The sequence below is a fragment of the Podarcis pityusensis genome (assembly GCF_964106645.2).
Source record: "Podarcis pityusensis genome assembly, chromosome: 9".
In the NCBI taxonomy this organism is placed as follows: domain Eukaryota; kingdom Metazoa; phylum Chordata; class Lepidosauria; order Squamata; family Lacertidae; genus Podarcis; species Podarcis pityusensis.
In genome coordinates this window covers 4,950,879-4,973,477 of record NC_138034.1, presented here as the reverse complement: position 1 = coordinate 4,973,477, position 22,599 = coordinate 4,950,879, and the positions used below count along the sequence as shown (strand labels likewise).

At 41.5% G+C, this 22,599-nt stretch overlaps 1 protein-coding gene across 12 annotated transcripts in view; it reads left to right on the top strand.

The window, feature by feature from the left end:
* The window catches only part of MSANTD1 (Myb/SANT DNA binding domain containing 1), a 31,258-nt gene extending 10,883 nt beyond the window's left edge, over positions 1-20,375 (top strand). For 6 of the 12 annotated variants that reach the window (XM_081021618.1, XM_081021621.1, XM_081021614.1 and 3 more), the window contains 4 exons: positions 5,363-5,627; positions 7,702-7,752; positions 16,122-16,406; positions 19,942-20,375. In XM_081021618.1, coding sequence (XP_080877744.1) covers positions 5,374-5,627; positions 7,702-7,752; positions 16,122-16,406; positions 19,942-20,182 — 831 coding nt within the window. In that variant the 5' untranslated portion in view covers positions 5,363-5,373 and the 3' untranslated portion in view covers positions 20,183-20,375. Of the gene's footprint in view, positions 1-3,636; positions 3,687-3,718; positions 4,068-4,349; positions 4,930-5,162; positions 5,245-5,362; positions 5,628-7,701; positions 7,753-16,121; positions 16,407-19,941 lie in introns of those variants that run through there. The other 6 variants (XM_081021615.1, XM_081021624.1, XM_081021625.1 and 3 more) reach the window with 6 other exon arrangements.
* Positions 20,376-22,599: the final 2,224 nt, after the last annotated feature.

Here is a 22,599-nt window from a genome sequence, read left to right as displayed (position 1 = left end):
AGGTGATGGCAGCAGTGTGTTCTTGCTCTCCAGTCTAATGGGTCTTTTTAACTTACATCACTTATGGGGTAGGAACCTGCCCATCCCTTAAGCTCAAGAGTGGATCCACCCCAGGAGATCCATCCAGTGACTCCTTTGATGGGTTTTCAAAATCTCTTAAGCTTTGTTGTTTTGGTAGGCATTTTAAAATCTTATTTATTCGTTCATGTATACCCATCTGCCACTTTATGTACTGTAAACTGTTTTTAAAATTGTTTTAAAATGTTGCTGGTTGATCATGTCGTACATGACGTTGTTAGGTGGAAGCAAGGGTTTGAGGGCATGGGCTGCAGCATGAAAAGGAGGCAAGCAAACCAGCTAACTTAACCCCTCTGGTGGTCCTCATTTCATCATCAAGAATAAGTCTTTGTTTCCTGGCTAACTCCACTAAACAGCCCTATGACCTCTGCAACTTACTAGGGCCTCAGGCAGCTGATTTTAATTGATAAGGAGGGGTGAAAATCAAGGCGTCAGACCAAGTTTAAGCCAATAAGAAATGTGCTTTTTTAAAAAAATAATGGTTATGACCAGCAAACAGTTATTATAGTTGTATTTCTAGACAATCCCTCCCAGCCCACCCAGATTTTAAAACCATTTTTGTAATTACCCATAAGAGCAACTAGGGTATGAAAATACCATGGTAAAACAAAACAGTCCTTTTCCCTGCTTAAGCCAGGACGTAGGAGTTAAGCAGTTTCCCTCCTAGCTCATTGACAATGGATCTTTTCAGCTCAACTTCTGTTTTCCATGGTAGGTTTCTGGATCCTCTGCAATACTCTCCTTATGATTTCAAGTTCCCTTTGCTCCTCATTCTCCAGCAACTCTGTCCTGTGTGTGTGTCTGTCTGCCAGCTTCATTTGTTTTCACGTGGTGCTTGACTACTGCCTTGGCCCACAAGGGCACACTGGGAACTTGGTGAAAATGTCAAGGGCACAAGTCACAAAATGGCTGCACTGGGGGCCTGAGAGTGAGGTGGCAGTGTCTGATTAAAGGAATCAGACCAAGATTCAAAATCTACATTTAGTCATGGATTTCATTTGGCATTGTATCTTTCACTCTCTCGTACATGTACAGATCCCACATGGGCCATTAACAAATAGAGCAGATTTGAAAATAATGCAAAATAGAAAATGCTGGGTTATAACTGTGGATCAATAGCCTTGAGACCACCGTGCCAGGCTCTTCCCCAAATGTCCCCCACCGCCAACTGAGATACAGCAGGTGGCTGTGAGAGAAAGGGGCATTTCAGATTGTGGAATGCTATCTCCAGAAGGTCTCGCCTGTTTTTTCAGTGTCAGGCAAATAACTTTTTATTTTCCCGGATCTTTCAAATATGTGGACTTCTACATTGCACAGTGGGCTCTGAGAAACCTTTCTTATTTGCTCTCTGTCCTAATTAACTATTGTGTGCTTTGTTTTAAAGTGATTTGTTTTGATTGTATAATTGCCTTATTTGTTCTTTCTTTTGACTTTACTATAACGGTGATTTTTAATGTGAATATTAGTATAGAGACAACTGAAACCATTAATCATTCCCTCCGGTGGCTTCCTTCTTGTAGTTTCTTGCTCTTTAGTAGGTTTTTGGAGTACCATCTCAGTTTCTGGTGCATCAGTGAAGCTATTATCCCCATTACCAGGTGTTTCCCTGTTGTCAGTACTATTGTCTCTCTCCCTGTCAGGATTTAGTTTAAAGTTTTCATATCCTCTTTTCCCTGTTGTAATCAGGGAAGCTTGGATTGTAGCTTGGATTCATTGGCACAAGGCAGTATATAAACATAGCAAGAAAATAATTGGTCTCTCTAAATATTTATTCCAAACCTCTCCTACTTTTCACAATTCTGATTTATCTGTGATTTGTTTGTGTAGATATTTCACTGAGTAGGAACCATTTCAACCATCATATTCCTTACTCCTCTAAATAACTTACAAACAAGTGGACCAGCACTGTCATATAAACCATAGTTGAAAACAAGTGGTGGTTTCACGTGAATGCACATTGTACCGGTTCACAGTGGTGCCACACAGCTCACTCCTGCCACACCACCAGGACTCAAGTCTGGGTTTTGATGTCTGAATCTGGTCTTGTGGTTTGCTACAGTTTGTTTTCAGCTCTATTTAATGTAATGTGCAAACTAGGCCTTTGAATGTAGCGTTCAGTAACTTTACTTTGTTATTGCCAGTTAGTAGAAAACCGGATTTTAGCCGTGCAAAAATCAGCATGTCCTCCAATCAGCAAAAAGTCATATGGTTTATCTGAAATAAATGAGGAAATATTCCAAGGCATTTCTTTTGCATGCACTTGCTCTTAGTTCCTTCCTGTCTTTCTCACGGCTTCATTCTTCCACATGTTTTGACTCTCTGCTCCTTTCAAGTGCTCCTTTCCCTCACTTGGGAGCTTCCACCATCTTGCCACCAGCTTCCACTTCCAGTTTGTTCTGCTCACCTGCTGGGTGGCCCACAGGATAAGAACGGAGCAGCTGCTGTAACCACAATTCTTCCCCCACACACAGCAATTGCGCCAGGTGCTCTACACACACACACACACACACACACACACACACACACTCTGCTCTTCTCTCATACCACTCTGCAGAATCACCATCATGGACCATCAGAATAACAACAACAACAACAATAATAATAATTTATACTCCGCCCTCCCCGGCCAGAGCCGGGCTCAGGGTGGCAAACACCAGTAAAATTACAATAAAAGCATAATAGGAAAAAAACCCACTTTAAAATACAGGTTAAAATGCAATTTAAAATGCAGCCTCATTTTAAAAGTAGCCCATAAATCAAAACCGTAAGGGGAGGGAAACATAAGGGTCAGACTGAGTCCAAACCAAAGGCCAGGCGGAATAGCTCTGTCTTGCAGGCCTTGTGGAAAGATGTCAAGTCCCGCAGGGCCCTAGTCTCTTGTGCCACAGCGTTCCACCAAGTTGGGGCCAGTACTGAAAAGGCCCTGGCCCTAGTTGAGACCAATCTAACCACCTTGAGACCTGGGACCTCCAAAGTGCTGTCATTTGTGGACCGTAAGGTCCTCCGTGGGGCATACCAGGAGAGGCAGTCTCGTAGAATGAAGCTCATGGGCCACTGGTGGTCTGCAGCCCACGCTTTGAGAAGTCCTGCCTATACACAGATATTCTTCTGTAAGCCACTTTGCAATTCTGGAGGAATCCAAACCCATGCAGCTTGGGAGGAATGCATATTTACATTTGTGGGTCAGAAACATGCTGGCATTCGCATACCTTTGGCTAAATTGCAAGAAGATGCGGGTACAAATCCTTCCCAACCCATGCCTTATTTGGATAGATCTACACAACAGTGGCCTGGAAAAAACCTCCCAATCTTTTCTCCAAGCCAGCCACAGTTAAATTTGGATGTTAACATTGGTGCTTCCCGAGGCAATGCTTGGAAAGTCTGAAATGCACACACAGAATGAAAAGGAGACCCTGCTTCTAGTTAAGCCTCCTCTTAGCTGCCATCTGTCACCTGGTCACATGACGCCTCCCAACTGGGTATCCATGATATGCACACACACACACACACACACACACACACACACACACCCCACCAGCATACGGTGCTCTTTGCCAGCCTTGAAAGGGTTATTCTGCACAGGACCACTGACAGTAGCTGCTCCAAAGGTGCCTTTTGAGTGCCAGATAGGAACCTGTGACTCATCAATAAAGTTCATTGTGTTCTTTATTCGAACAGCATTTAAACCTTTTTCTCTAGGGAATCCTAATTCTGACTTCCTTACATTAAAGTGCTGCAGTGAAGGGGGGAAAGCCATTAACAAGGAATACAACAGGACAGGAGGTCTGTGCCTTGAAAAGGGCATTTTGCGACCTCCCCTTCCTTCAGGATCCTGTGCTTTTCAGCTTGTTCAGATTGAGCGTGTAATTAGTGTATAGGATACTTAAGTGTGGACTAAAGCACGTGAGAACCTTTCCTGGGGATCAACAGCCTATGGAGTACATTATTTTCTGCTTGCCATTAATCTCTAGGAAACGCCCAGCACCGAGGTCTTAAAAATGAACACGCACACATTTTTTTCTTCCCACTGCTATCTTTTAAAATGTGAACAGTAGTTTCCTTTCTAATACAGAGAATTAATGCGCTGTGCATTAGCCGTCAGCATTGCTTCACTGGATAAAGTGCCTGGACCTTAACGCCAGAGCTGAGTCCATCATGTTTGCCACAGCGCAGACTCTGGAATGGTGCTTTGGGAAATGAGATGCTGCGTTGGTAATATAACAGGGAGCAAGATCTAGCCTCCTATATGAAGAAAACTATGACATAAAAACAGCAATTTATTTAGAGTTTTTAATCCTCATGCCGTTCTCCCCATTCCCAGTTGCTTTTGCACAGTAAATAATCTTTATGGGTTCACCATAAGGCAGATTTAAAATGCCTCTGCTGCAGTCCTGAGGCTGCGGCACACGGCTGAATAAAAGACTCCAAACAGCATTGAAATTGTTCGGATTGCAAATACATATGTGGTAATTTGAACCTACAAAAGGCAAATTCATGCTGACAGGGCTGCTGGATGGGTTTGCTTAGCAGCAGACAAGCATCTTGGAGCCCAAATCGGCCTCTGGCTCTCCCTCCCTTGCACACACATATGTAAACACAAATCTGTGTGCATGTTCCTGAAATAGGAATCTGGCACCATTTTAGCTGCTTAACTGTTTTCAGTGCTGCTGTTATATACTTCAGATGCTAACTGTGCTTCCACAAAGGTGTGAGACTTTTTAGACACAATTGTTGTAAAGGGGTCTTTTTTGTGTACATGTCTTTCCCTCATCCTAGTGAATCTGTCAAGGCACAACTTAAAAGCTCATTGAGACAGCCATGACCCCCTGCTTGCAGCAGATTGCCTAAAAGGTAAGGGGGGGAAATCTAAAAACAAGTAAAAACTTAAAAGTAGCTTCTCAAAGGCTGCATAGATCTTTTGCTGTTGTTGTTTTTGTTAAACCTAAAGTGTTTAAAAGCTTTAATATTGATGGCCTGTCAACTTTGTCCTGATTCTTTGGCTTTCAGTTAAAAGGTTTTTGTTGTTGTAGCTTATGCAGTTGCTCTGTTGCTATGGAAACGTGACATCAAAATGACGTTTCTCTGTTTAAAAGCTTTTAACTAAATTCCTGCCTGTCAGATGTAGGCCCCATTTTGTGCACTCAAGCTTCAAGCTGTTGCAAAGAGGTTTCATGTGTTCTGTTGTCATTCAAATCCTGTAGCTTCATATGCATGCCTTGCACTGCAAAATCCTAAACTAAAAACTGAAATCTATATTAAGTGTTCTCTTTTAAAACCCTTTTAGGTCAATCAGGAATGGCTGCTGCAGAAATTCCCAGTTATATTGTTTCTTCTCAGACTGAGAAGCACAGGAGGGCCAGGAACTGGACTGATGCAGAAATGAGGGGCTTAATGCTGGTTTGGGAAGAATTTTTTGATGAATTGAAACAAACTAAAAGGAATGCCAAAGTTTATGAGAAAATGGCTAACAAACTCTTTGAAATGACTGGAGAAATTCGACATGGAGAAGAAATAAAGATAAAAATTACAAACATGACATTCCAGTACAGGTAAGCTTCAGTTAATTCCTTTTATTTGAGAGATTTCTAGATATTAATCAGGCTCTTTGCCTTTCTGAAAATATCTTGTAAAGAGAAACCACAGATGAAAGATTAAAGGTTGTTCATAGGGCTCTTAAAAATCACTCTTAACATTCCTAATTTTTCTCCTTACTGCTTTCAGATGGTAGCATAACTTTGGTGGTGGTTTTTGTTAATTACTGTTTTTATGAAACAAGGGGATGCAAAAGATAGTATGAATTATTGTTGTTTATGTTTTTATTTTAGCTTTCACTTGCACTTTAAACTGGCACAGCTTAGATCAATTTTGAGCTGGTCTTCTCAAATGTAAAAACTAAATACAATTTAAATAAAATAATTATTGTTAAAAAAATCTCTAAATTTTGCCATCGCAGACTGAGGAAGTTACCCTCCGGAGGACTAAAATAACTGCATGCCTCACCACTGAGTGACACACGTTGCTATAATTGTAGCTAGCATTAGCAAAGGAACAATTACATTTGCAGACAGAAATCAGTGCACACTGTAAACACTGTTCCAGCTGGGGGAGGAAACTGAGGTATCTGAAATGAGATAATGAAGTAGTTAGAGCCCATCAGGAGAGGAAGTTGGCTTAGGAAAATGAAATATTTGCAGCCTAGGGACAGAAAAATATTTGCATGGTGTTCAAAAGCATTTTCCTGTTTCTATGTGACATGAACTACCAAATCTGCTTTTAGCTATGTTCTAATTTGCGACAACATGTAATCTCTAATATGGATCTGTTGGAGGTTAGCTATAATTCATCAATCTGAAATACATGATTCCTTTATTTAATCTCTTTTCAGTGCAGAAAAATAGTGATTAAAAAAAAGTCACAGGCATCCATGTTAAGTCTGCTTGTTTTGGGCTTTTTGGGCCTGGGTGGGTTAGGTTAAAACATCATTTTTATATTTAAACCATATGCTGTGCAATCTACAACTCCCTATTAGCATTTATAAATTTGTGTCTTCATTTTCACTTTTGGCTAGATCATCTTAAGATGGTGACCTCTTAAGTTATTATATGTGTTTTGCATGAAATGGTGAATATTCTCAAAATGATATGTTTTCACTTACATATCACCTTGCAGGATGGCACCAGTATCATTTACAGAGGTACACTCTGAAACAGATAGTTTGTGCCCTTAGTCTGACAAGAGAGTCAGAAATCCAGAAAACGTGGGCTGAAGTTTTTAGTCTGAAGGCCCACCCTTGGCTCATAATTTGAGATGGCCCCCAAAGCATAAAGGAAAAAGAGGTGAAAATGCTCCATGTCTTTCTCTCACGCAACACATGAATGTGTATGCATAGAAATATATCAACAAACACTATCTCTCACACACATATAATTCATATTTTAAAGAAATATACTAAAATGTTTTGAAAGTAAATACTGGGAGCTTTGACACTGCCCTCTGACCATGACATACTCACAGTACCTTAACCACTGGGACGGGACCCAGAATATAACTGGAATTGAGAACATCATAGTGTGTTTAAATCACTCTATTTATTTTGCTCATAAACTTAAACTATGCTAAAAACAAACTCATCTAAAATATTTGCAGACTGAACATTCAAGTTTAAATATTACGGCTCTGTGTATATGAATGATAATCTCGACACATACAGCAATACCTTAATTAATTTCCAAGAAAGCTGAAATGTTCTGAAGAGCTCTGCTTCAGTCCAATAGCTAAGATTCTACAAAGCCTGCTATAGTCCAAAAGTAGAGATTACTAGGGGAATTGCAGTTTCTTCCTCCACCGCCTTATTGCATTCAGCTGTGGCTGAGACTGTTCTAGTTCACAGGAGAAGGTGGAAATATCAATTATTATTCATCATGCTGTTTACAAAATGGAGTGATCTGGATGGGCCTCTTCCCGAGAGATACTTATGGCAAATACCACTTTTAGTGCTTCCTCTTTTCCATGTTCACAAATATCGCCAAAAAGCACTATCAAGTATGCATGGAATTTTTAAAAGTGATAAACAGGACATTTGTAACACTTGTTAGCATTTGTAACGTTTAATTTTACAACCAGATGCATGCATATAATTGAAGAACCAAGCAGTGATGCAAGAGGAGTCAAGTGGTGAGTATCAGGCAATAAATCTTCCCTCTTACTGGTTAGGCAGCGTCACACGAGGAAAGGTCCTTGCTTGGGTGAGGAGTCATCCCACGCTCTCAATTAATACTTGAGCTAAGTGCTTAAGATTTACATAGTTCAACTTTTTTATAGGTAAACCAGAGAAAACTAGGTATTAGAAATATGCTGTAGATCCTGCAATAAGCCCACGTGCAACATATAAATGTGTAAGAATTCTGTGCACTTTGGTTTTCTGTTGTGGTTCATTGTGGATAGAGAAAGTGAGAGTAGAGTTCCACATCAGAGCGGCCACCTCCCACCCTCAGACTCTCTTCTTGAACAGGTAGCATGAATTGCGGAGCGGCTGGGAAGGATTTGGTATAGAATTCTAATAATTAATAATAATAATAATAATAATAATGAGGATCCACTGTTATTTCAAGTTTTGTTTTAGGAGGACTGTGAGAGAGGGGGGAAGAATCATCATCAGGTTTTCAATTGTGGTCACTCTGACCCCATAATTGAAAAGGGCATTGTTTTGCTCTACTTAGTAAATTTAAACATATAAGTCCCTCAGTTTATTCAAGCAAAATAATTAAAAATTACCTTCCACCACCCAGTAACCTTGCTTGCCTAGTTGAGAAGCACCTGCGGCAAAGACCAGCTCCTTGGCAAGGCAGTGAGGGTGTTCTGGGCAGCTGTGACGCTCTTCAGGATTGGACCTACTCAGCTGTAAAGCGGCCTTCCTCAACCTCGGCCCTCCAGATGTTTTTGGCCTATAACTCCCATGATCCCAGCTAGGTTGGTGGGAATTGTAGTCTCAAAACATCTGGAGGACCGAGGTTGAGGAAGGCTGCTGTAAAGCAGCCAGCTGACATGATGCGGTGGAGCAACCTTGACAGCATGACCCCAGAGGGTGCCATGCCCTTTTTGAGTTTTATTTTGCCAACTTAAAAAATAAAATAAAACCTAGGCCCTTGTGTAAAAGTGTTGAGTTGTATGGAATGTTAATTATCAGCTGGTGGAGATGTTAGGAGAGGGAGAAGAGTTGCTCCACACTCCAGGATGTGAGCCTGTTCTTGTGGATCCTGCCCATCACCCAACCTTCCATGCTGGGCTTGTGTTTCTTTTCTCTCTAGGCTCTGGTTATTGTAATGTGGAGTTAATGAGTATTGTGTTGTCTGGTTGGCTGCAGTACGAAACAGAAGTGGTTTCTGTTAGTGGAACCAGTGTGAGAGGCAGGAGAAGCACCCGAGGTGTGCTAGAGAGAGGGGTGGCTGGATTGGTGCTTTTTTGTTTCTTGCTGCAGGGGTTGCTGGAGTTCCTAACACATATCCAGTGTGATTTATGGGTATTTTGTATTATTTTGATTTATCTATGGCATTTTTCTTTCATGTTGATATGTTTTCCACTGCTTTGGAGCCCTTTTGGTCAAAAAGTGGTATACTGTACAGGCAAATCCCCATTTGCATGCGATGGGCGCATGTGCGACCACTGATGCGCACACCATTTTGGCACGGCAAGGGGGCGGGGCGGACTTATGCACGTCCAACTGACACATGTGGTGCCTAGTAACGCAACCCCTGCGTAAATGGGGAGTGATATATAAGCCCTAGTATAGCACAGCAGCAAATACCGTATTTTTCCATCTATAAGATGCCCCCATGTATAAGATGCCCCCTATTTTGCGGGACTTAGATTTAAGAAAATGGGGGGAGAGATGTATCCATGTATAAGACGCCCCCTTATTTTTTACATTCTTTTTAAGGGAGAAAACCTGGTCTTATACACGGAAAAATATGGTATATCCAGAGTTAGAGATGGAGTAGCAAGCGCATTAAGGAAGCTTGAGGAATTTTCTCAGTACACATTCCAATGCAGCCCACCTGATCCACACCTTATGGATTAACGTGTATATAGGAACATATTGAGGTGACGTGGGTGGCGCTGTGGGTAAAAGCCTCAGTGCCTAGGACTTGCCGATCGAAAGGTCAGCGGTTCGAATCCCCGCAGCGGGGTGAGCTCCCGTTGCTCGGTCCCAGCGCCTGCCAACCTAGTAGTTCGAAAGCACTCTTAAGTGCAAGTAGATAAATAGGGACCGCTTACTAGCGGGAAGGTAAACGGCGTTTCCGTGTGCTGCGCTGGCTCGCCAGAGCAGCTTCGTCACGCTGGCCACGTGACCCGGAAGTGTCTCCGGACAGCGTTGGCTCCCGGCCTCTTAAGTGAGATGGGCGCACAACCCTAGAGTTGGACTCGACTGGCCCGTACGGGCAGGGGTACCTTTACCTTTACCTTTTTAGGAACATATTTATCTTCCAGAATCCGCCCTTGAACAGATTTGACAAGGTGGTCTGGAGGTTACTTTTAATTAAATTTTACAAATGTATATATTTACAAGTAAGTTGTTAGAGGCTGCAAATGCAGGCAGCCATGTTTTTTCCTTACTTTATCCCTGGGAGGGACAGCAACATCCTTGCATCTCTTTGTTCCAGAGGAATTTGCGGCCCTATTTTGAATGTGTGTAGTGCAAACAGAGGCAGCAGCTCTCTAGCTGCTTGGAGTGATGACTTGGATTGTTAAAAAAAAAGATAATATCTTATTAAATACCCCATCAGTGCTTTTTTCAGTAAGAATTTTGTTTGGAACTTTGGGGGAAGAAATTACACGTTAATTGAGAAAATGGATAGAATGATCACATGTGAAACTGACATATACGTTGTTGTTTATGGAGGAGCAGTCTATAGTATATGGGTATTTAAATTACCTAGTACTATATATTATTTTACAATGTTACTAGAAACCCTTGTTATTAGAACCCGTTTTGTAGAAGTAAAAGGTATCTAAAACAATTTTGTTCTTTTTTTTAAAAAAAAACACCCTTTCGTCTATTATTCTAAAAGATAAAATAAGATTACAAATCCCTCCAGATTTCCAACTTTCCAACTTTTTCCAATGGGAAAAAGAAATAAAACCATAAGAGGGGAAAAGAAGACCAGGAACCATTTGACCCCAATCTTATTTGTTGTCCCCCACTCTTCACATTTCTACTCTCTGCTCTATTTACAAGGATATTGAGAAGGAAGGAAAGAAGAAAGGACATCTTTATTTCCCTTTTGCCACCTTCTGAGAATCCTTTAGCCTGCTATGGAGCAATAAAATGCTCAGGTTCAAGACTGACAACCAGCCCCAAATCTGAGCCCTCTAGCGATAGGTTGTACAGCACAGGAGGTGGGAAAGGAAAAGAGGTGTCATCCCTCTCAAGAGGTCCTTGTTTTAGGGATGGAACTCACTGGAATGGAGTATCGTCACCTCTTTTGTTGCTGCCCATGGCAGCCATTTTGCACTGGCACCTCATTTTTCACCCCTTCAAAAGCTCTGTATAAAGCATCCTTATATATCTAATTTCCAAACTTCATAAAATGTGATTTATATTTTTTTAAACATCAAAAACATCACTGGGTGCAGGAGTTCACTATCTAGATCCTTGCTATGCTTTTCAGTGTGGATTCTTTGATGTCGTAATTGGAGAGAGAGAACTCACTCAAATTGCTTCAGAAAGTTGCATTTGAATATTTTACCAGTTTTCTGTTCTATTTGAATAATTCATTCATAGCAGAGACACAACTTAAGTACTGCACTTTTGCTCCTCTCTCCCCTTTAGCCACCAATTGGCACATGAGCAATGTTATTTATAATTTATTTTGAAAGCTTTTTTACAAGCCTCGAGAGATTAATTTTGTTTTCATTCAGCAGGTCAAGTAGAGTATTAGCAAACAAAATACCATAATAATAAAAAGAGAATCCAAGAGACAGGAATGCTATATTTTGAATGGAAAGAAACTGGAATGTGTATATACTTTATTTTATTTATTTATTTATTTATTGCACTTGGTACTTTGAAAAGCATCAACTATATATGAAATGGCAGATGTAAAGCCTAGGACCCTAGGATTCACATAGGATTCTTACAGTTCACACATGCGTGTAACATTGCTTCGTTACTCAAGACTTGAATACAGTACTCAAAACTGAGTGTGGGAACTCAAGTTACTTGTAGTTATTGAAAGGTTATTTAATCATACATTTCATATACTGCTCAGTATAAAAAGAAATTTCTGAGCAGTTTACATAAAGTGTAACCAGAAAAATAATAAAATTCATATAAGAATACAATAACAGAATTCAAATAGGACTTATTCAGCTTAAAAGCTAAATAAAATACAATAACAGCATTCAAATAAGACTTCTTAAAAGCTAAATAAAAAGAGCAGAGCCGTATAATGTAGGTAAAATGGAGCAGTACATAAACAAAAAAATAAAAACTGAGAATCAGTGTCTAGGAAAACTTGTGCAAAAATATATGACTTTAAGAGGTGCTGAAAGCTGGTTGCTGTGTCTGCCTCTCAACCCACCTGAGGGAGGTCATTCCTAAGGACCAGTGCTGCCACCAAAGAGGTCTGTTCGTCTGCTGTCACCAAGGGACAATCCACTGGTCCTTAGACGACTACTAGGATTTCATCAGAAGGTCTTGGTCTGTACTGGGGGAAGCAGTCTGCTAGGCAAAATGGTCCCCATTGCTTAGAGTACTGTTGGTTTTTTTAGTTTTTTTGATGGCTTCGTCACATATCCTAGAATCAGAGAATTGTAGGGGACTCCAGGGTCATGCAGTCCAATCCTATGCAATGTAGGAATTGCAACTAAAAAAACCATGCAACCTCTGCTTAAACACCTCCAAGGAAGGAGAGTCCGCCACCTCTCAAAGGTGTGTGTTCCACCGTCAAACAGTGGAACACTGTCAAACTACCTGAAAGTTCTTCCTGATGTTTGCTTGGAATCTCCTTTCTTGTAACTTGAATCCATTGGTATGGGTCCTATGCTTCAGAGCAGGAAAAAACAAGCTTGCTGCATCCTCCATGTGACAGCCCTTTAGATATTTGAAGCTGGCTAACATATCTCCTTTCAGTCTCTTCTTATCAACCGTTCTTCATAAGGCTTGGTTTCCAGACCTTTGATTATCTTGGTCGCCCTCCTCTGCATATGTTCCAGCTTGTCAATACCCTTCTTGAATTGTGGCACACATAACTAGGCACGCAACTCTAGGTGTGATCTGACTCAGGGAGAATAGAGTACTACTACTTGATAGTACCAGAAGCGGCTTAGTCATGCTGGCCACATGACCCAGAAGCTGTACGCCGGCTTCCTTGGCCAATAAAGCGAAATGAGCGCTGCAATCTCAGAGTCATCTGTGACTGGACCTAACGGTCAGGGGTTCCTTTACCTTTACTACTTGATAAGTTATCTGTTGATGCTGCAGTCATCAAATGATGACTGTGTGAATGTTACAGTGTTACTAAATGAGGATGTGAAGTTCTATAGGCCAGCCTCATTTATCTAAATTGCCTGTTTAATAACCAAAATATTTAATCCAGCGTTTAGATAAATACATCTACAGTCAATACAATAGATTTCCATGCAGATTCTACACCCTAATTTGGCACATATCCTCTGAAACATATATGTAATATTTTGTAGTTAAAATCCTTAACTATTTTGCTGTTGATAATTTGATGACCATTGCAGATTTGGTGCAGTGTTGACTGGCATGAGTGGTGGATACACAAAATCAAGCTGTAAATGTTAAAATTTATTTCCATAGTGGTTTTAAAAAGTGGGATTCACTAAGTTTTACTCAGAGTAGATCCACTGAAATTCCAATGACCTTGGCTAAGTTAGGTCCATTAATTTCAGTGGCTCTTCTCTTGAGTGAAACTTAATTGAATATCACCCAAACAAACCATAGTTTCAGCCTTTATCCCATTGCCATTTTTTTCCTGGTCATTAGTGATTTACTTCTTCATGAAGACTTCTCTGAAGACTAAATTATGCTGTTCCTATCATAAATGATATATGCTATGAAGGATTTCCTCACTATTATTTCAAGCACTTAATTCTGTTGTTCTTCAGTATCGTCTCTCTGGTTTTGTTTGGATCTGTGTATTTCTTGCTAAATGCAGGATGTCCTCTTCATCTCACACGCAATCTTGAAAGCCTCCTCAATGGTAAAAGCAGATAACTGGGCACTTGGTCAGAGAACAATGCAGATAATTATGAGTATGGGGTGTCTCCAGAAAAAACTAATTTGGGGCCATGAAATGTGGATCTGTAATTGAAGTAGGGGAAGAATTGCTTTCACATTAGACTGGTTCATTTTTATGCTTGGTAAACATACATCTAGTCGTTAAATACCTCGGCCTTATTTTTCAGTCAACAGGGTCATGGGGAGCACATCAGAAATATGCAAAGGAAAAAGCCTTTCAAAGCGCCAAAATTCTGACATGCTTTTTCCATTCAAAAGGTGGCAATCACATACAATCAGCACTTGAAGTGTTTAACGCTAAACCCCTAGCACAGTTATTTTTTGGGACTCAGATTTGGACAGGTGCTTAGCTTGGATCCACAGAAGCTGTTCAATCTAAGCTCCTAAGGCAATTCTTTTCTGTTTCATCCTGTGTTCCAAATGCTTCATTGCGCTTGGAGGCTAATCTCCCCTCTGTTGAATTACAGATTTGCTGTAGGATTTAATTATTGGCTTCATCTAAATTTAAACCCCACTGGTCTACAACCCTTAGTATCGCAAGATTGCCATGAGAGCGCTTGGACTAAAATTGTCAACCAAAAGCTTTACTTTTCTGGTTTATCGCCACAACAGTTATTAACACTGGACTTCTGTAAAGCAAATAATTTAATTAGACAGCGCCTATATGATACCGAGCGACAGAATAATTTAGCCACAATAAGGAAATTTTGTCCATGGTATAATTATTTTCCACCTAGTCATTTTGACACCTGGGTACCCTATTTGCAAAATTTAATAATTCCAAAATACAGATGCGCTTTCACTTTTGCAAGATTGAATATACTGCCTTTGGCTGTACTTGAGGGTTGATTTCAAAACATTCCGCTGGAGAAACAGTTGTGTCCAATGTGGAGTTGGCAGTATTGAGTCCATGGCTCATGTGCTTCTGGCTGCACTCTTTCTAAAGATTTGAGGAGTGAGGTTATTACCCCTCTACTATTGTCCATGCCTGGTCGCTCAACTTTTGCTACTATGTCCTCTATGTCATCAAGATGATTAGGTGACAGCAAAAACTGCAAAAAAATTAGGAGGGGCAATTAGAATAAGATCTATTACTTGATTACTTGATTATTGATGGAAACCTCCAAAATGTATTTTGTATAGTTCAGTTTTAACCTCTATCTTCAGTACATTTTATTTTATTGCATTTTATGGTGCACATAGAGATAATCTATTCACTCAGGCTTTTGCTTAGGTAGAGGTGGCCTTTCCTTATAGATGTGCTAATCTTGTTAATGTGTTATACAGAAGTTGATCTGTTTGGTCTTATTGTTTATGATGTTTTTAGTGTAACCTGCTCTGAGATTTATTTTTAAAATAAGGGTGTGCTCTAAATTCCTCAATTAACTAAAGAGGAATACCTACCCGGTATGAATACACTTCAGCCCACTGATCAAGACAGGGGACTTCTGTGCTCGTCCACCATGCTGCCTTAGAAAATTTCTGCTAAATGGTTTATTTATTGTTTTTAGAATACACCTTTCAACCAGAAGGTTCGCAGTACAATACACAGTATTATATTAAAAGACTATGAAACATAATATAAAACCAGTACGTCTCATAAAAAAAAACCAGCATAACAGTAAAAAGAGAATTCATTAGTTCAACTGGCCCCAAACATCTGAAGGTGTTTCATAATACCAAAAAGCTTCTAATGTGGAGGACAATTGTATTTTTTCATTTAACAACCGGAAAGCAAGGAGGTCCTGCTCCATGTTGTCATGCTATTAACCATAGTTGTTGATAGAATTACAGCAGTGTATCTCCCATGGACCTTAAGGCCCAGGTTGGAGAATGATGGGAGTGACCCTTCTTCAAACACTTGTGTGCTTGAATAGCATTTTCTGTCAAAGTGTTCTTTTCTGACCTCTTCAGCAGAACTGAGAATTTCTAGAAATCGTTGCCTCTTGCAAAAGTTTGGAGTCAGAAATGGAAACAAGTATTTGGGTTGCTTGAATGGGAGTTCAGGTGGAAGTCAATCAGTTGAGATATGCACATTCTCCAAGGCCAGTTGGATGATGTGCCAAATACATTTGAGATATGCACATTCCTTAGGACCTTTTGGAGATTATGTATACTGACCAAGAAATGAGCACAATTAATGAACAGATTATCATGTGCACATATTAACAGCTCAACTTACATCCCTCCGAACACACACACATATTTTTATAGTAGAATTTTTGAAACCTGCATGAAATTACTATCTGAGTTTTCATGATTATTTCTTTCATTGCAGGAAATTAAAATGTATGACTGATAGTGAAACGCTTGCACCTGATTGGCCTTACTTTAAAACCATTGATAGAATACTCTCTAAAGTGTCAGAGCACAATGATGTGAAAATGCATGACAGTCAGCTGCCAGGTCCTTCAACATCCCAGACTGAGGCATCACAGTCTCCATCTGCCAAGTCTACTCCACTCTATTTGCCTTATAACCAGTTCACATATGAAGGGAGAGAAGAATTTTTTGAAGATGAGCATTCTGAGAGCTCTTCCAGCTTACTTTCTTATAAGTTAAGGTAACAGTTATATATTACTTTGATATTTTACATATTGGGCCCTATGTGGGATATAGGATAAAGCTGCAAAAATCTATTTCTTTAAGGACCACTTAATTTGGGGGCTTCAGGGGCTCTCTGTTTTCTTCAGCTGTGAAGGGTCTTGTTGTTGTTTAGTCGTTTAGTCGTGTCCGACTCTTCGTGACCCCATGGACCAGAGCACGCCAGGCACTCCTGTCTTCCACTGCCTCCCGCAGTTTGGTCAAACTCATGCTGGTAGCTTCGAGAAGGGTCTAGTAGTAGTTATAGTTTAAGTCAGATGTATGCAAAGGGTTGCTGTCTTTTAATGTGAAAAATTATAGGCTCTGTTTTGTGGGATTCCAGACCATCTCCATCAGCAACACTTGCTGTATCAGGGGAGAAGTGATACAGTGAGGTCTCCCCCATCAATTGGACCATCTGATCCTCCCCTCCTAAAACCATCACAGGCTTATTTTTCTCTTCCCTCACTGTCTGTTCCTTTTTGTATTGCATTGAGTTACTTGTAAGCCGTTGTTTTAAACTGTGAGTTGCCTTGAGTGCATTGACACAAAGACAACACATACTGTAAATGTAGGAAGTAATTAAAAAGGTAGTTCAGCTACCAAAACTCAAGGGGTATTTTGACCATGAATGTCAAGGCTCGTGACCCTGGCAAAACTCGTAAAGTGACTTATTTTGAGTTCTACCTTTCACTAGATAGAATTTACTGGAAAGAAATCCTAATTCTCAAACTTATAACAAACCATGACTTTGATCCTTTTTAAAAAAAATAATAATTCATAATTCAAACCAAGATTAATTATGAGTTACTTGCACCTTAGTCATGGTTCGCTTGACTAAGCAACCAAATTCCTTCACCTTTGTGCATGCTCAGATAATTATTGTTGTCACCCTTTAGTTTCCAAAGGAAATGAGTAATATCTGTTTGCAATATGCATGTGTGTAATGATTTTACTTTAACCCTTCATTTGCTCATTGACAAAAAAAACCTTTTGGTGTGCAAGTCAATGGAGCTTCTGTATGCATTGGAGCACTAACTAGATTTGGGCTGGGAGGGGGCAATTATCTTTTGTTTTTTGAAGGGGGCACTTGCTACCTAATTCCATTCTACAATTTCTGAGAGCATTTCTGTCTATTTAAACTGGAAATGAAAGGAATGACAGAGGTCAGAGGAATTTTTTCAGTCATCATGTGATGAAAGTTTCAAATGAACAGCTTGTCAATAAAAACATGATTGACATGCTGATTTACATCTACCCTAAGAGTCATAGAACCATAGAATTATAGAGTTGGAAGAGATCCCAAGGGTTATCTAGTCCAGCCCCCTGCAATGCAGGAATCTCACCACCTCCCAAGGCAGTCGGTTCCACTGTGAAACAGCTCTTACCGTCAGAAAGTTCTTCCTAATGTTTACTCAGAATCTCATTTCTTGCAACTTGTAGCCATTGATTCGGATCCTGCCCCCCAGAGCAGAAGAAAACAAGCTTTCTCCATCTTCCACGTGGCAGCCCTTGAGATATTTGAAGATGGCTATTATATCAGCGGGTGGCGCTGTGGGTAAAACCTCAGTGCCTAGGGCTTGCCGATCGCATGGTCGGCGGTTCGAATCCCCGCGGCGGGGTGAGCTCCCGTCTTTCGGTCCCAGCTCCTGCCCACCTAGCAGTTCGAAAGCACCCTTAAGTGCAAGTAGATAAATAGGTACCGCTTTATAGCGGGAAGGTAAACGGCGTTTCCGTGTGCTGCGCTGGTGCTGGCTCGCCAGAGCAGCTTCGTCACGCTGGCCACGTGACCCGGAAGTGTCTCCGGACAGCGCTGGCCCCCGGCCTCTTAAGTGAGATGGGCGCACAACCCTAGAGTCGGACTCGCCTGGCCCGTACGGGCAGGGGTACCTTTACCTTTACCTTTATCATATCTCCTCTCAGTCTCCCTTTCTCCAGGCTAAACATACCCAGCTCCCTCAACCATCCCTCATAAGGCTTGGTTTGCAGACCCTGGGTCATCTTGGTTACCTTCCTCTGCACATATTCTAGCAGGTCAACATATCCTTCTTAAATTGTGGTGCCCAGAACTGGACACAGGACTCCAGGTGTGGTCTGACCAAGGCAGAATAGAGTGGTACTATTACTTCCCTTGACCTGGACGCTAGACTTCTGTTGATGCAGCCTAGAGAATCATTAGCTTTTTTGCTGTTGCATTGCACTGTTGACTCATGTTAAGCATGTGGTCTACTAAGACACCTAGATCCTTTTAGACCCCTAGTACTCTTCTATTATAAATTATTTTAAATATGCAAAGTTTTTCAGTAGAAGATACTTCTGTGTTCCACCACAATCTCTATGCAGTGACAGACTCCAGGTGTTCACAGTGCTTTTTCCAGGGTTCAGTTTCCTGAGAATGAAGGTCAGCGGTGGTGTGTTTAGGATATGTGGTTTCATTTACACATATATACAACCTAAGCATAAGATGGGTTAGCAGTATTAACACCCCAACAGATCTTGTTCCTCCACTAGTCACAACTTAAGATCCGGCACAGATCATGCACATCTCAGTCTCTCCAGCTTCCAACTCTCACACACAACTCTGGCTGTTGTTCACCTATGTAGCAGCCAGTTTGGGTGGGGCAGAGGAGAAAAGCCCATCTCGCCAAAGGAACTAGTTTGCCAAGCTTCCCCTTACATCCCCTTAGGACAGTGGCGTAGCGTGGGTTGTCAGCACCCGGGGCAAGGCAAGTAATTTGCGCCCCCTAACCCATGGATTTTAGCACTCGAGTCTCTTCCACTAGATTAGCCCGCCGCCCCCCAGATGTTGCGCCCGGTGCGGCCGGCCCCCCCTGCACCCCCCACGCTACGCCACTGCCTTAGGATTGCAGGCCTGGAAGGCAAACCAGGGTTTCATCCAGACTGACCCCACCCCAAACTCTAAACAATACAGTTAGACTGTTTTTTGTTTTTTGCATTTCTTTTCTCTCATCACTCCTTGTGTTGTTTACTCCACACTAGGTACATATACAACTAACAACAGAAGATAACAGCGAAGTGGGCTGTAGTCTATTAAAACATATGGCATAATATACTTGCTAGTCTTTAAGGTGCCAAAGACTCTATGTTGTTTATACTGCCTAACATAGCCAGCCCTCTGGTATGTTATATAAAGCATTATTTTCAGATAGGAGGAGGTGGCTTGGGACCTTGGGTTGGTGGGATGTGCTGTCAAACAGTATTCCCTGTGAAAACAATGCCAAGTGCTGGGTGAGTATATCAAATAATGCTTCCAGCTGGGTTGTAGGGGAGCATGGAATACCCAATGAGTTTGAGAGAAATTTGAGAAACTACGGGAGTGTTCCCTTGCTTTGCCAGGGTCCCCAACAGCATGGAAGGCTTTTCTTGAGTTCAAGTGAATGCAGGTACAGGGCAGCCCTGCTTTTGCCCAGTCCAGGTGAACATTAGATATTACCCAACCATGTGATATATCAGATCACAAAAGCAGATTTAATGCCGAAATGTTTGCTTTTCAGAGCTGAAGAGAGGCCCATAAAGAAAAGGAAAATGCAGAGTTGTAGCTTTCAAAAGAAGAAACTAAAGTTAATGGAAGCAATGCTAGAGGAACAAAAGAAACTGAGTAGGGCAATGGAAGAAACTTGCAGGGAAGTAAGAAGGATTCTGGACCAGCAGAACATCATCCAAGTTCAAAGCCTGCAGCTGCAAGAGAGAATGATGAATTTATTGGAGAAAATGATATCGAAAGCCAATGTTTAGTTTCTTTTGCAGTGCTCCTGAAAATACAATATTTATCTATTTTACAGAAATTACATATCCTAGGACTGCCTCTTCCTTCCAGGTAAATAAAAAATTGTAATGTAATTATGAAGAGTTTAATCAGTGTAGGAGGTGAGCCATCTAGACAACTGGGTGTTTCTTAATGAAATAAAATGTGGTCTTGCTTTGTGAATTTTTTTTCTAGATTCTAGACAGTTTATTCGAATTGGGATGCTCAGTTTGGGGCAGCCAACTATTTTCTGTTCAGGGACCCTGGAAATGACAGCACACCATTATGTTGCTTCACTCCCAGGGGCAGATACAGTCCTCTTCTCAAAGCACATGGCAGCTTTGAAAAAATGAGGGAGCAAAGATCCTTAGACCACTTTGTCTAAAGTGCAAGGAAGGAAAGACTCAAAAGTCATTTGATTTTCTTTGCCTCACTCTCTGCGGTGGCGGAGAGGAGAAATCACCTGGTGTGGAAACAGTTGTACTTAGATTGTTGGGAGACTAATCAAAATGCAATTTCATGATACATATTTTGAGAGGAAGCGCATTTAAATGTAGCTTTTCATGTCTATTTTTAAAAAACCCTGAGAATAATGCAGAAACAGGATAGAACGGATTTATGAGTGAACAGTTCATCTGCCCCTAACAAAGGAGAAAGGAAGAGGGGTTGGCGCAAAAAATCGCCCCTGAAATCTGCCTCCCATTATGTGTGTACGGTCATGAGCTTCGACAACAGCTGTAGCTGAGCAGTAGGAGAAGTGGCAAGGCAGCTGGAGACAGTATGACGCTGGAGTGTATGACGGCGCGACGCTGCTATCGCAACAGAATCAAACACGGGAGAAGCTTCCCATCCTTCTCACACCGCAGCACATCGTTGTGTGAATTTTTTCACCCTTCCTCGCCAGCTTTCCCTCTTTCCAGACACACCAAGTACTTGCGTCACTATTGCAGTAAAGTATCGTATTTTTTGCTCTATAAGACTCACTTTTTCCCTCCTAAAAAGTAAGGGGAAATGTGTGCGCGTCTTATGGAGCGGATGTGTGTGCGTCTTATGGAGCGAATGCAGGCTGCGCAGCTATCCCATAAGCCAGAACAGCAAGAGGGATTGCTGCGCAGTGATCCCTCTTGCTGTTCTGGCTTCTGAGATTCAGATTATTTTTTTTCTTGTTTTCCTCCTCCAAAAACTATGGTCTGGTGCATCTTATAGAACGAAAAATACGGTAATGCCCCACCCCCCTGCTGCCAATACAGCTATTTGCAAAAGGGACCCCTCAGTACGCCTCTGGTCACCAAACAGTACCAGTTGTGTGGTCAGCTGCAAGGAGGTTTGGGATTTAAACCAAAAGAGGATAGCCAGCATGCCCTTGAATCCCTGTTGCTTGCAGGCTTCCTAGAGGCATCTAGTTGGCTCTTGTGAGAACAGGAAGCTTGACTAGATGGGCCTTTGGCCTCATCCTGCACACTTTCCCCACATTCAGGATGTGTAAAAACTCCAGACCTTTAGGTTACATTGGTTGTCAAGAGATGCAGAAGAGCCAACCATGCACAATATGGGGGGGAAATAATTAAACCCTGGCTGTATGCAGTTTTAAATTTAATAAAATGCTGGTGGCTTGGTCTGTTTAGGTTCTCCTCCAAGTGCTGTCCTGATAGACCGGGAGAGCTTGAAAGATTTGTAGCTCCATTTTTCCCCTTGCATTTATCTGCGATTTCAGATACAAGAGCCTCCATTTTGTCCCCTGCTAGATAAAAAAGGTCAGGGGGTAACATTTGGCTGACCTGGAGAGGCTGAGAGAAGCAGAGGGGTTGGTGGTCAAGGCCTTCAGGGATGTGGTAGCTGTGTCCCATTGCAAGGAGGAGATCGCCCCTGTGTCATGCGGGGGGGGGGGGGGAGACTTGGGGAAGGAGGGCATCACTGAGGAAGAGGGAAATAAGCAGTTATTCTCATGCGCCAGTGAAAACACTCCAGGTGGTGAAGAGATCCTGGCAGTGGTTGTTTTCACATCGTATATGTTCATGGGGTCTGAACTCGCAGTAACTGACCAGGAATGTGACCTTGGGGGCACAGTGGATAGTTCACTGAAGATGCTAGGGATCATTAGGAGTGGGATTAAAAGCAAAACTGCCAACAATATGATGCTGTTATGCAAATCTATGGTGTAGAGTTTTGGTTGCCTCACGTTTAAAAAAGGATATTGTAGCGTTGGAACGGGTTCAAAAAGGGCAGCCAAAATGAACAGAGGGGTGGCACATGGCATTTTTTACTCAAAAGGCCAGTAAGAGGAGATATGCTAGAGGTATATAAGTTATGCCTAGCGTGTAGGAAGTGGAGAGAGATTTTTTCTTGTTCTGTCTCCCATAATTGACTAGATTCAGGACCCTTCAGGAAGGGTAAAGAAACCATTTTT